This window comes from Heteronotia binoei, chromosome 7 (assembly GCF_032191835.1).
Source record: "Heteronotia binoei isolate CCM8104 ecotype False Entrance Well chromosome 7, APGP_CSIRO_Hbin_v1, whole genome shotgun sequence".
NCBI classification, from domain to species: domain Eukaryota; kingdom Metazoa; phylum Chordata; class Lepidosauria; order Squamata; family Gekkonidae; genus Heteronotia; species Heteronotia binoei.
The window spans coordinates 116,727,894-116,745,995 of record NC_083229.1 but is presented as its reverse complement, the minus strand read 5'-3'; the positions used below and the strand labels follow the sequence as shown (position 1 = coordinate 116,745,995).

The 18,102-nt window shown below is 43.1% G+C and overlaps 1 protein-coding gene across 2 annotated transcripts in view; it reads left to right on the top strand.

Moving 5' to 3' along the window:
* The window catches only part of GMDS (GDP-mannose 4,6-dehydratase), a 402,164-nt gene that overhangs the window by 332,411 nt on the left and 51,651 nt on the right, over positions 1–18,102 (top strand). The window contains exon 10 of one of the 2 annotated variants that reach the window (XM_060244261.1): positions 2,198–2,369. The exons of the other annotated variant lie outside the window; for it this stretch is intronic. Coding sequence (XP_060100244.1) covers positions 2,198–2,206 — 9 coding nt within the window. The 3' untranslated portion in view covers positions 2,207–2,369. Of the gene's footprint in view, positions 1–2,197; positions 2,370–18,102 lie in introns of those variants that run through there. 2 annotated transcript variants of the gene reach the window in all.

The following is an 18,102-nucleotide window of genomic DNA, read 5'->3' as shown; positions in this document are numbered from 1 at the left end:
AGGCATCTTAATACTCTTTTCAGCAGAATCTTCTGCCTTTTGACTGCCTCCAGTACAGGAAGGAGTCATATCAGCATTCTAGCCCAATTCAGGATTTGACAATGCCCGAGGGAAAGAATACGTCAGTTTTAAGGAATCCCACACCCTACAAATCTTGGAAATCTTAACGTCTATAACATCATGTCTGCCGTTAAGTGGCAAATATTGTTCTCAGGATCGACTTACAGGGACGACGGGGGTTTATGCAAGTATTTTAGGGCTTTTTAGAGGAGCTGGTTTGACTTAAAATTCTGGTTGGCTGATGTTACGTGTCAGTCATCAGTGCGAAACTGAATTAGCAATATGTGATTAGCAGTGTGTAAACAGATGTCGCTGAAAGGCGATAGACGAGAGCGTTCCTAGCAGATTTGGATCCTCAAGCGGTGCAAATTAACATTGCTTCATTTCTGTTTGGTGTTTTGTCAGGTTTTGTATTTTTACTGAGATAGTAACATTTTTGTTATTATCAAGAATTTTCAGGAGTTATAGGTTCCGTATGAAGCGAGTCAGAGTGATAGGGCTTTTCATTCTGAGGTTGGTCACAGGTGCTTTATCATGTGCTCCTAGGCTTCCGAGTGGGCTCCTTCCACTGCAGCCTCTTCTGCCGCTCCCCACCCCCTCCCCCAAGCAATTGCCGAAGAACTTTCAATCCAACAATGTAATTCCCATGCCTGAAACTTGCCATGTCTGGGTCAATCCATGTCTCTATATCCACTCTGCTGCCACCCCCATCTTTGCCATTCTACCCACCCACTCACTCCATCCTAGTTGCTCTGCCTGCCCACCCCACTTCGCTTAATCTACCCACCACTCTCCTCCCCATGCTGCCTGCCCGTTCCCCTCCTTGCCATCTTTTCCACCTCCTGGCAGCCCCCTAGCCTCACCTTTCCTTGCTTCTTTCTGTCATTCCCACCCCTAACCCAACTAACTTTTATCTACCCTACAAATTCAGTTATAATTATTTACTTACTTCATTTATACCCTCCCCTTCCCTGCAATAGAGACCCAAAAGACTTTATATCATTCTCCTTGCCTTCTTTTTTTTCTTCACAACAATCCTATGGCATACGTTAGTCTGACAGTATGTGACTGACAGAAGCCAAGACTTGAAGGCTAGCAATAATGCTGTTATTGCCCAGCAATGGCCACTTAGGGCATTCATTCCTTAGAACTATAGGTGCCCCTTCTATTAGATGCATAGTTTAACACACACACACCCCCAATATACAACCTTGGGGTGGAAAGATCTGTATAAACTATTCATGGCTACAGTCTCCAAATCTAAAGATTTGGCCATGTTAAGAATTAGATATATTAATAGGACTTGTTCCAACCCCCTCCCAGTTGCCTCATCCATAGTAGTAAAAAAGACTCATGTCTGTCTAGAAGGCAGAAGAAAGGAGAATTCTAAAAGACCTTCATATGACCTCAGTGATGCATGATAAAGGAGAAAGTTTGCCTAAAGTATGTGTGAACCATACTGAAGGCGCACTTAACCATGTAAGTAAAGGGAAATTAGAAGATGGTAATTATCCTACATCTCTCTACTTTTAGGACTGTAGCTGCAAGGGTCAAAGAATGAAAGCAAGAAGTAACAATGAAAGAGATAATAAAAACAGAATAATGATTTCCTAACTCTTAGTTTAGCAAACTTTATATTGCCATTTCTTTTAGTTTTCAAGATTCCTTCTGTTGCCTTATCTGCTGCTGTAGGAAACATCTCTTTGACAGCTCTCCCCCCACTCCCCACAACAGATAAGTTTCCTGCCTCTCCATGGAGTCCTGCTCCTCTTCTCTAGTTAATGTCCTAAATACCACAGCAGGCTCAGATTTCCACCACGGAGGCTCCTCAAGACAAAATCAGCTGGAGACATTTATGGAAGTCTGTGCTGCTTTGAAGAGTATCAGTTTTAACAGACTTCTCCATCAAGCTCCTCCAGGGCCACTTGGAACATGAGTTAATATCTTCCCACAAAAGCTACACTGAATTAGGCAGCCGATGCTTTGGTGAATGAAATATCCACCAGTTTTGATGTACAAGGCCACAGTGTACCGACCAGAAACACTTTTGCCCCCAGGTCACTCTCCTCCGAGTATTCCTCCTGCATTTCAGTGGGTTAATAATGTCTGCAATTTATTTCCTTTCTGTCTTTCATAGGAATTTTAAATATGATTCAGTATCTCTCCTAACACAGCCTCTGACCTTGGCATGTCAAATGAATGACTTGAGGCTTAAAAACATCCAATTTGCTCATTCTGTGAGAACATTTGCCTGAAGATTATTACTAAGATTGCCAAGTCGAAAGCAGTCACATTCTTCGAGCCATTGAAATGAGCAGTGATAGCACATATGAAGGGCAGAAGTGAATGGCTGCATTCAAGTGTCACAACCCACCCCCCCCCCAAAAAAAAACCCAGCACCATTCTCTGTAAAAAGAATGAGCCAAAGTCCTTGCACACTCCCTTAGTCTTGCCTCAGCAAACAGTACTAACATTGCAGACAAGGAAGCTTTCAGTAAACCACAATTCTTTATGACGTCTGAGACCTGTAACAATTTGTGATCTGTTTCTCACTTACAGATCCAGATTCTGGAACAACTGTAAAAAATTAACAGTTGCTTGAAGACTTTCCAATTTCTGTACTACATGCATGGGGAAAATATTGCCATATTTTCATCACATGTTTATTATAAATTTTAAGCAAAACCAGACAATATATTCATAGGAAGCTGGGAGGAGGAGGAAGAAGAAAAGGATGAGGAGGAAGAGGAGATTATTGGATTTCTACCCCGTGCAAGGACCAGGCAACCTCTTCCCAAACCATCTCACTCTGGCTTGTCAAGGCCATCCAACTGGGGTACTCTGCCTCTAAAGTGGATTGCCCACTCCAGCTCAGGGCTCACTCGGCCAGGTTTCAGTCCTCCACTGCAGCCTTCCTCAGCAATGTCCCTTTGGACAGCATCTACAAGGTGGCCACCTGATCCTCCCCATCAATGTTCATTAAATACCGCACATTTGGTGTCAATTCCAGACAGGATGCAGCTGTGGGGACAGTGGTTCTTCAGTCCTTAGTTCACTGAGTATCCCACTCCCACCTCCTACCAGTAAGCCAGCTTGCTATTCTCCCATGTGGGACTGTACAGAAGCCACAGAGATGAAAACCAGGTTGCACTTACTTGTAACTATTGTTCATCAAGTGGTCTTCTGTTCAGGCACACATTCCTCCCTCCTTGCTATTCTCCCATGTGGGACTGCACAGAAGCCATGAAGATGAAAACAAGGTTGAACTTACATGTAACTGTTGTTCATCGCGTAGTCTTCTGCTCAGGTACACGTTTCTCCCTCCTTTTCCCTTCTCAGAAGAATCATATGAGCCAGTTCTTGCTCACCTAAATTATTTCTGATTACAGATAAAGGATCATATATTAGAATGAAGCTCATGTGTTGGGGTGAACAGCTGTAGTCCCCCCCACACACTTTTATGCAGCCCTGTCTACATTAGATCTCCAGTCTATTATTTGTAGGGTGAAGTCTACGGAAAACTACAGTTATCGCTAATTCCACAGAAGGCTTTTTTCCCATGATGATCATGTTGATAGTGCAATTGGTGCTTAGTTCTTACTTGCTACAGAGAGTCCAAACAGCACAGGCGAATCCTTTTTTTTTTTGTTTAGCCTTGTGAGCCATGGCTTCCCTTTCATATCAGAAGCAGAAGATTGCCCCAACAATGCCATCCTGGGAAAGATGGAGCCTTCAGGTTTATTAAAAGAAGAGTGTTTAGGGGGGAAGCAGACTGTTCACAGTTTGAACAGGAAAGGAGGATGACCTCATGTAAAAACAAAAAAAAAAGTATATGACTATAGTTGCTGAAGAGGGGAGCGGGACCTTCCGTGTGGAATCGGCGTGTGTGTTTCTCCAGGCTGTGCTCTTCGATTATAATTATTCTTGTCAGCGCCACTTCCTTACCTGGGTGGTATCAGAAGGGAAGAAATTGAATTGGAAGGGTCAACAAAGGATAAATGCAAAGCTGGTTTCCATTGGAGTGCCAGAAAGAAAACGGATGGGGCTCAGGATTTCCCTATAGAGGGTTTGTAAGTTGTCCTTCTCATATATAAGTGTGGTCTGCTAATGAAGACCACTAATGGATAGTGAAGGGAAAATTCAAATTAACTACCCTGTTCTGACTCACAGATGAACATTGCTCCAGAAATATTTATTGTGCATAACATTTATAAATATGAGCAACTGTATGTCTGTGTCTGTATTTTACATATACACACGTGCATGCACACTGAGAAAGCAAAAGTTTGTGTATCTCTCTTGACAGAGAGAAAGAGAGGGGGAGGGAGATCCCACCCAGAAATATAAAATGTACATTAATCAATATAAAATTGGTTTGTCAGAACTTTCATCTCCGTGGGGGGCAGTTATTGTTGGAGTCAGTGTGGAGCACCAGCTGACTGTAGGAAACTAGATTCTGCCTGGCAGACTCCATGATGAGTCTCTTTTTTCACTTTCCTGCTTCTTTTAGGATATACAAATAATATAGGTGGCCATGGGTGATGTCATACATGCAACTAAGTACTAAAACACCATCCTTCTGAGCTGCTCCTTTTAAACTATAACTAACATTGTGCAGAGCTGCTATTTTAGAATGTCACTTTCCAATGAAAGGATATTTCTATAAATAAGGTGGTGAGAATGAAAGAGCAAAAGAGGGCTCCGTGACCTCTGTATACAGTTTTGTTCTGCCGGCGGCCGTGATCTCTGCTACTTTTGCTTAATGGAAGAGCACTTGCCAGAAATTTATGAAGCAGACTTCTAAGACTCATACATCTTGTCTTTGGGCTTTGCTATGGGGAAAGGCATTTGTTTCCACGAGGAAGGCATAAGCATACTTGTTAAAAGCCACTTCAAACCCAGCCTCAGTGCCGCAGCCAGCTACCTCAGAACTTTGTCTCTGCTTCATCTAGTTCATTGGGGCCAGTACAATATCTCTATCTGAACAGTGGCTGATTATTCTGCTCTAAATGAAATAGAGAACTGAGATGTTTGGAGTCGCGAGAGAGAGTTAGGGAAATGACAGAACACCAGCATGTACATTTAGATATGTCCTCAGAGAAGTGCAGATTCCATTAATGCTACAGAGCCCAGCACCTGCTCTCCATGATCTGTTGTTTTTTTGATTCATCAAATATTATTTCAGTGCAGGTTATCCGTATGGATTTCACTCTTCATATTTTACAGTCCTACAGCAAGATACAGGCTTTCATTCCATCCTGAATCTTATTCCTCACAAGCGTTTTCCCCCTGTACTGAAAAAAGATTTTTAAAAATTGCATTCACCTCTCTGAAGATGACCATACCAAGTTTCAAAGAGGCAGCTGTGTTGGTCGGAAGTAGAACAAAATAGGAGTCAATCGCACCTTTAAGACCAACTTAGTTTTATTCGGAACTTAAGCTTCCGTGTGCGTGCACACTTCTTCAGACGAGGAAGGAGGAGGTTTTTCATGTTGGCAACAGTCCAGATCGTTTTGAATACTAGGTCCTTGGTTTGGCATGGTTCTCCATGTTTTCATTAAATGTATAGTGAATAGTGCAGTCTTCTTAAATCTAAAGACAGTATTTTTGATTCCATATATAAAGGACTGACTTCATGGGGTGAGTTTCAGGGGAGAACTTCTATGTTAGGGGTGTCAAACTCATTTGTTATCGGGGCTGGATCTGACATAAATGAGACCTTGTCAGGCTGGGTTATGTATGTCATAAAATGTAATGCCAGTTAGTGAAGATATAAACTTTATAAAGGACAAGACCTGGAACCAATTGTTATATAGCTAATGAATTGTTACGGTAATATATATTAGAATAATGCTTAAGAAAAAAAAACACCAAAAGAGTCATAATGCTAAAATACATTCTAAGCAACATCCTTGAAGAGTTGCAAAACCATATAACTAACAGGTTTGCATTACCAAGTTGTCAACAAGATAAATTCAAGTTAATATGAACCAGAAAAACAATGGATTAAAACCAGAGATAAAAACCTGAGACCCAGTATGGTGTAGTGGTTAAGTGTGTGGACTCTTATCTGGGAGAACCGGGTTTGATTCCCCACTCCTCCATTTGCAGCTGCCGGAATGTCTTGGGTTAGCCATAGCTCTCACAGAGCTGTCCTTGAAAGGGAGGCTTCTGGGAAAGCTCTCCCAGTCGCAACCACCTCACAGGGTATCTGTTGTGGGGGAAGAAGGTAAAGGAGATTGTAAACCGTTCTGAGACTCTGATTCAGAGAGAAGGGCGGGGTATAAATCTGCAGTTTTCTTCTATTAAGGGGAAATGTGCAAAGACTATTTCCATAGTCAAGGAAAAGCCTCATTGGATGACTGATGAAACTCTTAAAATGGCTAAAGACAAATAAGAAGCAAAAGTAAAAGGTGGCAGAAACAGAATCAAAAGCCTAAGCACCATGTTCCAAACGCAGAGACAAACAGAACTGTTATAATGACCAGTGTAAAGAAAGAGATGTGAACAACAAAAAAAGGAAGAACAAGACATCTGTTGCACAAGATCAAGAAATCAAAGGGACATTTAAACCATGGTTAGATGTGCTGAAAGAACCACACGTAAATACATTATCTGGGGGAAAAATAAAGAAGAGATGGGAACAATATACTGAAGAACTGTACAAAAGAGAAGAAAGGATGATCGATTCCTTCCAAGAAGCATTGATCAAGAAAATGATAGGATGTTTTGGAGGACATTAATTCCTAGGGTCGGAAGCGAGTTGACACACTTCACACACACACACACGCACACAGAGTTACCTGTTCTTTTTATATGAGCAGCATCAGGCAGACAAGTATAAAATCCTCTTGTCAGCACCTAATTTGGCTGACTAGTCGGAGTCATGACTCATGAGTGATTTGGAAAGGCATCACGGGTTCAGAGCTGTATAAAAGCAGAAATTACCATAAAACCTGTCTCTGTCAAAGCGCAAGTGGTGCCATGAATTTGTGCTGTACCTTTCATGAAAATACAAGCCTTGTAGCCATCAAAATCAGTGACTATAGCAAAACGGAACAGATTGCCAATCTAGATTTGGGGCACATGGCCTGAATAGTCACACACACACACACAAACACTTATATACACACCCATTCAAACATAACTGTCTGATTGACCAAGGCTTCAGCAAGAAGGACACATTCAGTAAAGGAGGTAGCCAGCAGTGGTGGTATTGGAAAGTGCCTTCATATAACAGATGACTGACGACAACCCTGTAGGGTTTTCAAGTCAAGGGATAATTACATGTGGTTTCTATTGCCTGACTATGCGTAGCAACCCTTGATATCTTTGGTGGTCTCCCATCCAAATGCTAACCAGGGCTGACCCTGTTTAGCCTGGTCTGACAGTAGTAGAAATTTTTTTGTTCATGTACGCAAAGGAGAACAATAAAACAGAGGAAAAACCTGTTATCTATCATTCTGCATCACATATTTATGCTACCATTCCTCCAATGAACTCGAGTGGCATAACAGAGGCATAACATTGGGGAAAGTGCAGAAAAGGGCAACTAGGATGATTAAGGGTTGGAACACTTTCCCTATGAAGAAAGGTTAAAACGCCCAAAGGGTGATTAACATGTGGAATTCACTGCCACAGGAGGTGGTGGCAGCTACAAGCATAGACAGCTTCAAGATGGGAAAGGATAAGCATATGGAGCAGAGGTCCATCAGTGGCTATTAGCCACAGCTTATTGGTGGAACTCTCTGTCTGGGGCAGTGATGCTCTGTATTCTTGGTGCTTGGTGGGGGGGCAGAGTGGAAGGGCTTCTAGTGCCACTGGTGGACCTCTTGATGGCACTTGGGTTTTTTGGCCACTGTGTGACACAGAGTGTCGGACCGGATGGGCCATTGGCCTGATCCAACATGGCTTCGCTTATGTTCTAACATCCAAATTACAAGAGGTCATAGTCCCACTGAATCCTGCATTGGTCAGGCCACACCTGGAGTATTGTGTGCAGTTCTGGAGACCTCCCTTCACGAAGGATGTGGACAGAATGGGCAGGTGCAGTGGAGAATGACAGGGATGATCAGGGACCTGGAGACAAACCCTGTGAGGAAAGGCTGAGGGACTTGGACATGTTCATTCTGGAAAAGAGGATGTTGTGGGGGGGCATGATTTGAAGGGCTGCAACTTAGAGGGCAGGGAGCTGTTCCTATTGGCAGCAGATGAGAGGTTTTGCAATAATGTGCCTAAATTAAGGACAGAAAGGTACCGGCTGGATTTTAGGAAAAACTTTTTTTACTGTAAGAGTTGTTCAGCAGTGGAATTGACTGCCGAGGGAGGTTGTGAGCTCCTCCTCACTGGCAGTCTTTGAACAATGGCTGGACAAACACTTGTCAGGGATGCTCTAGGCTGATCCTGCATTGAGCAGGGGGTTGGACTAGATGGTCAACTCTATTCATCTGTAGTTCTCCTCTTTAACCTCACTATAGGTTAGGTTGAAAGAGAGTAACTGATCCAGAATTACCCACTGAGCTTTTATGCCTAAAAAAGGGTATAAACTCAGGTCTTATATGTGACTAGCAATGCACTGTGTCTCTCCTTTTCCTCTCCTTTTCTTCTGCTCTTCCCTGTTCTTTTCTCTTTTATTTCACATGCCCCCCCTCCTCGTCTTCTTCCTTCATCCCTAACTTTTCCTAGTGTCATCTTGGAAGCTAAAAACACTGGAAAAGGTGAAGAAGAGCCTCTTTAAACTAACTTGGGTGTTCAAGTTGTAACCTCTTTCTTTTTTACAGAGAGATAGCATCCCTAGCTGTACGAGTGCTATCTACACCTTTTGTGCAAAACTGCAAATATAAGGATCAGCTCATTAGGAAGTGGGTTTGGGGGCTCTTATTGCCCCAAAACTACTTAGTGGTCTTCATTTTCATTCTGAAGCCATACATTCAACCCTAATTTTTACAAAACATGGTGTATGGTAGATATTTATTCGGAGGCTGCAACTGGTGCAAAACGCAGCAGCCAGGTTGTTAATGGAGCTACCTGTACGGGAGCACATTCAGCCTATGCTGAAAGCGTTTCATTGGTTGCCTGTGGCATTCCGGATTCACTTCAAGGTGCTGGTTATAACCTTTAAAGCCTTATATGGTCTGGAGCCTGTCTTTCTACCTGTCTGCCTTTCCCCATACGTACTCCAGAGAGCACTACGTTCACGGTCTCAAAATCTCCTTCAGATCCCTGGACCGAGAGAAGCTCGATTGACCTGCACTAGAGCCAGAGCGTTCTCGGTACCAGCCCCCACTTTGTGGAATGCCCTCCCCAACAACATCAGGGCCCTGCAGGACCTGCCACAGTTCCGCAGGGCCTGTAAGACCGAACTTTTCAAACTTTCCTTTAATGGTTAGGGAGAGGTGGCTATTACCTTCATCATCGACAATCTCACTGAATTAATATAATGGAAAACAGAAGCTTGCCATCTCGGATTTTTAATATATATGGAAATGTTTTTATAGATCTAATTTTAATATGTTTGCTAATGTTTTAAACTGTTGTTAGCTACCCTGAGCCTATCGAGGGAGGGCGGGATATAATCTGATAGATAGATGATAGATAGATAGATAGATAAATAGATAGATAGATAGATAGATAGATAGATAGATAGATAGATAGATAGATAGATAGATAGATAGATAGATAGATAGATAGAATAACCCCTTCTCTGCCAAAGCTCTTGACGCATGTTCTGAACAGTGTTCCCTGTAAGCTGAGTTAGCATGAACTAGCTCACAGATTTTTAACCTCCAGCTCACACATTTTTGTCTTAGCTCAGGAAGGATGACCCCAGAGCACAATAATTTATGCAGTAGCTCACAACTTTAATGCCAGTAGCTCATAAAGTAGAATTTTTGCTCACAAGACTCTGCAGCTTAGAGAGAACACTGATTCCAAGCATATAAGATGAGTCTCTTATATCGTGGGTGCATGAGTCTTTCTTTGACACCGTCCGCTGCCATCCAGTTTTTAGTTCATCCCTTGACTGGGCAGCAAGAGTCAGGGTGTGGTCCTCTTGCTTTTCTCAGTTTGTATAGCACTTGTTATGGAGCTATTCCCCACATGCTGTGTGGACTGGTCAGGGCTTTTTTTGTAGAAGAAGCCTAACAGGAACTCATTTGCATATTAGGCCACACCCCATGATGCCAAGCCACTTAGAACTGCGTTCCTGTGCATTCCTGCTCAAAAAAAGCCCTGAGACTAGTGTTTTTGAGAGGCAACTGAAGCATATTTTAGCTCAGAAGTCCTTCAGAGATGTTGCGTTCCTTCCCTTTTGTATTCATCTGCTTGGCCCGTTGCATGGGCCAGACTGTGCCACTTTTGTCTCCGCTACAAATTTGTCTCCACCTCAAGCATCATCACAGAGTTATCCTAAGTCAATGAGACTTAGGATAACTCTATGACAGTTCTTGAAGCACCCTGGTATAGCATATAATCAGAGTTAAATATAATGCAATGGAGTACTAAGTAATTGTGGGTTGGATTCTGCAGATCCGTTCTTTTGTTTTTTATTTATTTTTTCATTGGGCTCCTAGCCTGCCCTCTCCCACACAGAAGGCTCAGCAGTATTAAAAACATACAAGATAAAATATATGACTTCACTTTCTGCTAACAGATGGTTTCTTCTCCTGATAGCAGGGGAAGGAAGGCTCCTTGCACTGGAGGAAAGCCACTGCCATTAGTGGAACAGATCTGTGGGATCCAGTTCAATGAAAGCCAGCCAATGTCTCTTTATTCAGAGTGCAAGCAGACTTTAGTTCCAAACTGAAGGATTCATACACTGGGTGCGATCACACTCAGAATTTGCCATGGCTGTCTCCCATCTTTGAAGGAACTGTTGCTCTTTAATGCTTTCTGCAGCAATCACACAGCCTCCGCCCAGAGAGGCATGAGCCGCGCATGTACAAGAGAAGCATTTATACTGCTCCCAGGGTGCATGCATTGTGTGCACCAGCCGTTCAGACAGCCAAGAAACGCACCATACATGTGCTTCAGAAATTTGCTACTGGGAAGTTCCTGGTGACTATTTAATCCAGTCCCAGCTCATCTTACAACGAGGTAAGTATGGGCAGGATATGGGGCAGATGTGCATGTGCGATCGTGCCTGTTTAATCCAGAGGAGAAGCGTGGCTAGGCCGGGCCATATCTCTCATGTGATCGTGCCCACTGCGTTTTCATTCAAAGATGTTAGTTTTTGGAATGTTCGGTATATTTAAGGAAGTTTTTTAAAAAAAAAACCAGAATCTGATTTGTAAGTTATTTCTGTTGTGATCTTTCACCGCATTACAAAAGCGTGTAGGTTGTTTAAACAAAGTTAACATAAGACTAGAAATCTTGTTTGGACAACAAAACTGTACTACCACCAAGTGTAATGTAGCATAGGCCAGTTAAGGTAATCCAGGAGGGGCTTTTTCCCTTCATAATAATGATAAGAGTGTGAATTCAGAAGCATGACGCTCTTAGGCGCTTAAGATTAAAGTTAAAAACATGGTAATAATGCCTTGATGATGGAGTGATGTCTGCCAAACTTCCTCAGGGACTTCAATAATATGAAGGTAATATATCATTAGAAGTGCTGAACACTGTGTCTGACATGTTTAAATTTATGTATCGCATTCCTCTAAAATAACAAGTGGTAAAAGGTTAAAAAAAAATCTGAAAATATGTGATCGTTTATGGAAAACCTTGATGGAGATGATAGATTGGATTGGTGGTGCCAAATTAAAGCACTCCCTATTCCGTGATACTGTACATTTAATCTAATATAATTGGGGGGATGTTTTTGTGATATATTAAAACGTATAATCAATGGAAGGATGCTGCACTCTGAACTAGAATACTTCAGCCATTGTTAACCTGACCTGGCATAACATCTCTGCGGTCAGTGGAACGAATACTGTGATTCTAGGCACATTTATTTGACTGCAGATTTCACTGGACTTTGCTTTCTTATAAATTACTTACCAGCTCAACCGTAAGTGGTTTGCAGATCCTGTTTCTGTGATGCAGTGGTAAAAACCACTTGCTCCTGAGCAATTCGGCTGAAACTGTTGCAGCTCTCGTGCAATTTCACCAATTATGTGGTTTTAAAAAGGGCTGGTTTTTTTTTTATCTAGTCTAACATTCTGCCCTGAAATAGAACATTCTGTATCCAGCAGCCAGTGCTTCAAGCGTCATTGCCAGATAACTGTCGGCAGCGTTCTTGAACTGTGGTGCCCAGAACTGAAGGCAAGTCAAGTCCTACCAATGCTGTCAGTAGGTTAGTTTAATTTCTCCAGTTCTGAAAAGAATGCTGGTTTTGATGTAGCCCTACTGGAGCCCCGTGGCGCAGAGTGTTAAAGCTGCAGTACTGCAGTCCTAAGCTCTGCTCACGACCTGATTTCGATCCCCGGCGTAGCTGGGTCTTCAGGTAGCCGGCTGGAGGTTGACTCAGCCTCCATCCTCCCGAGGTCAGTAAAATGAGAACCCAGCTTGCTGGGGGGAAAGTGTAGATGACTGGGGAAGGCAATGGCAAACCACCCCGTAAAAAGTCTGCCGTGAAAATGTTGTAAAAGCAACGTCACCCCAAAGTCGGAAACGACTGGTGCTTGCACAGGGGACCTTTCCTTTTCCTACTGGAGCTGGGCTTTGAAACACCATTGCCACACTGTTGAGTCATGACCAGTTGTTTTTTTAACTTGCTCATGGTAAAGACATTAGTACCACAGGAGAGGGGAATACCTCATGAGAAGGGAGCATTCGTTTTGTTAACAAATGCGGTCTCCATCAGAAGTCTCTGTTTGCTTAAAATACTGAATGTGGTTGTGATTGATCATTCCAAAGCATATAAAACTTGGTTGGTCTTAAAGGTGAAACTTGACTCCTGCTTTGTTCAACTACTTCAGACCAACATGGCTGCCCACCTGGATCTATCCCAAAGCATAGTTAAGCATTAAGGTTGGGGACCGCAGAAAACAGGAGCACTTCACGCACATGTGGGAGAGTGCCAACAATTCCTTTTGGTAACAATCTCTCACACAACATGAAATGCTCTTTCGGGGGGGGGGGGATCTCCAGGGCTGGCGCGTGGGAGTAGGCAGTCGCCTAGGGTGCCACCTGGCCTAGGGGTCACCACTGGCACCCCCTCCCCGATGCATGATGACTCTGGCTCCTGACCACTGTCACCTTGTCCTCTCTCATCACCAAGCCTCCCTCAATAAAGCCAAGCCACCCCCCCCTCTCCCTAATGTGAGACTTGGCCTCTCACCTCATCCTATTCCGCCATCGTCCTTCCTGGCGTAGCCGGCAAGCACTTACTCCCACCATTTTTTAAATAACTTATCACATTTTTTTTTGAAAAATTAAAAATCAGTAAATTAAAAATGTGAAAAGTTTCAAGTTTGGCACTCTTCATTTTCCCTGTTTTTTTAATAATGTGGGGGGCGCTAGTGGGTGGTTTGCCTAGGGCGCCAGAAAGCCTAGCACCGGCCCTGGGGGTCTCTCTATTCCAGGCAGACGCCTTGAGGCGCATACTCTATGGTATACCACAAGATAATGCATGGGATGGAGAAAGTAGAGAAAGAAGTACTTTTCTCCCTTTCTCACAATACAAGAACTCGTGGGCATTCGATGAAATTGCTGAGCAGACAGGTTAAAACGGATAAAAGGAAGTACTTCTTCACCCAAAGGGTGATTAACATGTGGAATTCACTGCCACAGGAGGTGGTGGCGGCCACAAGTATAGCCACCTTCAAGAAGGGTTTAGATAAAAATATGGAGCACAGGTCCATCAGTGGCTATTAGCCACAATGTATGTGTGTATATAAAATTTTTTGCCACTGTGTGACACAGAGTGTTGGACTTGATGGGCTGTTGGCCTGATCCAACATGGCTTCTCTTACGTTCTTATGTTCTTAACTGTTCAGGGGGCTTAATGTGGAAGGGTATAGAAATCTGTATGTGTATGTATGTGACTCAATGTAGGAATGCCAGTCTCCAGGTGGGACCTTGGGATCCTCTCCAGGCTACACAGATTAGCTCCCCTGGAGGAAATGGATGCCTCGGAGGGTGGACTCTAAAGCCTTGTACCCCTGTGAGGTCCCTGTCCTCTCTAGACTCCATCTCCAAATCTCTAGGGGTTTCCCAACCAGGATTTGGAACCCTACTCCCCCATCTCCCTACAGTGGCCAGGGGGAACCTAGCAACTGTAGATCCTTGTGGTCCTGGCCTTAAGCTTTAAAGCATTCAAAATATAAAATTGACAGTTGCCTAAAGAAACCTAGACAAAGAAAACAGACAAGATTGGACATATCCTGATTTCTACAGAAGATGCCTTAATTTACTTGAGAACATCTACCCCTAAAATGTGGTTGAATTTACATCTGATTGTTCTGTAATGATATCTTAATTCAGCCACTTGGTTTCAACTGCTGTGTTTTTTTAACAGAAAGGCTGAGAAAAAATGGTGGTGTGGTGGAATTTTTTTTTATTCCAATACATTTATAACCCCATATTGGAAGGAAATTTTCTTCTGTACATAAAAGGCAAGCCATGTTGCTGACGACTCACCTTGCTTTCCATTGGCTGAGCTCAGTCTTGATGGAGATCAACCCCACCCTCCAGCCCCAGGGCAGATGAGGATTGGACCACTGGGGAAGCTGCCTTTCCTGACAGCTTACTTTTCCCTCAGTGGCTGTTGCTAGGCAACCATAATATTCCAAGTTTGGTTCTGCCAGTAAAAGGCTGGGGGAGAAGGCCTTTTCCAGGCCTATTTTGGCCTTTGAAGGAGAACTCATTGGGGCCAGTCCTAACTAAGGTTGCCAGCTCCGGGTTGGTAGGAAATCCCTGGAGATTTTGTGGTGGAGTCTACAGAAGCCAGAGTTTGGGGAGAGTAGATGCCTCAGCTGAATATAACGTCATAGATTCCACCCCCCAAAGCAGTTATTTTCTCCAGCAGGAGAGATATCTGTTGTCTGGAGTTCAGTTGTGATACCAGGAGAACTTCAGGCTCCACCTGGAGGTTGGCTACCCTAGGCCTGGCAGCACCCTCTGGATGACTTCATGCCATCTGACTGGAATGACTTAACTAGGCCTGGCTGCTTGCTGCTGTTCAGCAGCAGTCCCCCTATGACAGCCAGTGTGGCATAGCAGTTAGTGCTTCAGAGCAGGGTCTCCCAGACCCAGGTTCATGCTGTGGAAGCTGATTGGATGATTTTGGGCCAGTTCCAGCCTAACCTACCATACACAGTTGTTGTGCAGGTCAAAGAAGGAGAGGAGAATGATGTAAGCTGCTTTGGTCCCTACTGTCCTTTTGCTAGGTATAGGCTCCAGGGAGGAGATGGAAAGCTGATCAGAGGGGCAGATAAAGGTAGGTTGATGGTTGTCTGAGGAGGAGGAGACTGGATTTATAACCCACCCTTCACTCGTAGTCTCAGAGTGGCTTACAATCTCCTTTCCCTTCCCCTCTCCATAACAGACACCCTGTGAGGTAGGTGGGGATGAGAGAGCTCTTTCAAGAACTGTTGAAAAAACAACTCTTTCAAGAATTCCGATTGACCCCCTTAGTGTAACAGAACAAAACTGTAAGATAGCTGATAGTGTTAGGTCATAGGCCTGTCTTTGTGTAATTCAAAATTAGATATGAATATGTGTTTCACAGTTGAATAGATTTTTTTCAGACATAACACCTCTAAGAACAATACATTGGTATGATATTTAGAACAACATATAGTAACTGTCACCTTCACGCTTGAGGGGAGGCAGATGGACATCATAAAGTTAACTTACCCAGCAATTAGAAAAGATTCTCTTACACACTTATCTTCTGTTTTGACATATTTATTGCATCAACTGTTGTTTCCCCTCAATTGGATCCATACAGCTGTTGACCCTATGCACTTGTCTTGTTGTCCCTGCTTTGCCTCAAAATGTTTACATCATGCTATATGCGAATTCATTTTTTTCAACTACGTCTCTAAATTTGAAGACTTTTCTCCCGTTTCATTGTGTCTGAAGAAGTGTGTTTGTAAGCACGAAGGCTTATACCTTGAATAAAAGTTTGTCGGTCTTAAAAGTGCTGCTGGACTCTTACTTTATACCGTTGAATTCTGTCAGTCTCCGGCTAGTGCATTCCACTCTTATTGGTTTGGCAGATACAATCTTTATATTGTAGTCTTTAGCACTCAGAGGCGGCACTTTGGGGTTTTGAGTAGAAACCTGCTTTCCAAAGTACCACGACTGGCCGCTGAGTGAAGCCAACTTTATTTCCAGATGCATGACGGAACTTCACAGTTAGGTCCAGATATATGTGTGAATATTGCTACATCTCTAGGATTTATCCTCCACTCTCTTTCCTCTTGCTGAGTTTACCAAAATGTAGGTCTTTATTTTGAGGATCTGTATCCCGCGTGACCAGCTCCAGTGAGCTCTTGAGCTGTTTTAGAAGGGGTACTTTACAGCCCTCTTCATGCCAGGTGCAGAAGGACTGTGAACCAGCTAGCTGAAAAGATGACACTCACCTTTCTGTATTTTTTTTCAGCTGAATAAGTTTGAAAAATACTGTACAAAATTAGGGTTATGAACCGATTTTAAAAATCGTTGCAGCTGATGAATTAAAATGTCAGAACCTCAATACAGGACATAAAGAAGAGCACAGATTTGCTGAAAACTGTGTTTCGTTATCACTGGTCCTCTTAATTACAAACTTGCAGGTTGATGTTTATCAGCAGAGCAACAAAACATGGCCACCCACAGACAAGATAGGAGTCTCTGCATATTGGGAGGACTAATTGAATATGCTAAACGATTGCTTTGTAAATTAAAAAAACCAGGAGAATTTAAAGTAGCTCGATGGGTTAAGCATGCTAATTGCACTTGGAACGTTAAAAGCAGTTGACAGTCAATTTAAAAAAAGAAAGGGGGATCGGGAAATTGGGCTACTCTAGTCCCTAAGAGTTTTCTGCAGAGGAAGAATTGGAAGGGGAATCCCAAAGATTCACCCCACCCCAAGTTTATTGCATTTAATGTAAAATGGGTGCAAATGGCAAACATCAAAAACTGCCCATTCACAGTCAAACTGGGGGTCTACCTACTTGAATGTTTCCAAGTATTCAGAAAAGTATGACTTTGTGAATGAACTGAAAGAATTCCCCTGTTTTAAAAAGGACTACTGCATAAGCTCCAGGAGACACAGGATGCTGAGAGTGAAGAGGCAATTAAAGGAGAGAAAAACAGGGCGGGGGGGGGGGGGATTGACCTGTTCAGATCTGGAGGGGGGAGGTCCAAATCATTTATGGCTCCATTGAATCCTTGTGGTCCCAACCACTACTTTTAGCAGAGAGCTCCATCTCCTTCAGGAAAATTAACTCCTCAACAGGAGCAGCATGGGGGACATATTTGGGGCTGCAGAGGTTTTGAACAGGATTCAACCCAGGGGTATTAGGAGATATCCCACAGATGCAGTAAAAAATGTGCTACTTTTTAAAAAACTTAGGAGCAGGCCCTATTTTGGGCAGGAGCTCACAGGAGCAGAGCTCCGGAACCTCTAAATTTATTGTGCTCTTTCTTTCTTATTCTCTCCCCCCCTCACCCAATGCTTGTTTCCGGGCTCCATTGTTCAAACCCCCTGTGGGAGTTTTGCTGAACTCCAATATTTTACCCTACAAAAAATGGAAAAATAACCAAAACATATAAAGTAGACCGATGGAAATCTTTATCATGTCACTGTGGCCACATAGGAGAAAGTAATTTTAAAAGTATGATGGGAATAAGGTTTTGTTATGACTAATATAATTCAAGAAGCATTTTAAGGTAGATGCTGAGATGATATAATTTAGTACACTTTCCGGTGATATCAGGGGTGTGGTGTATATGCAAATGAGTTGTGCTAATGAGCTCCGGCACCTCTTTTTCTACAAAATGACCCCTGCTTAGGAGTACCTACTGATTACCTTCTTGTAGAGGGCGATTGATACTCAGTTGAAGGGTAGGGTAGGAAAACAGACTAGAATGGGAAATTGTACGGATGGA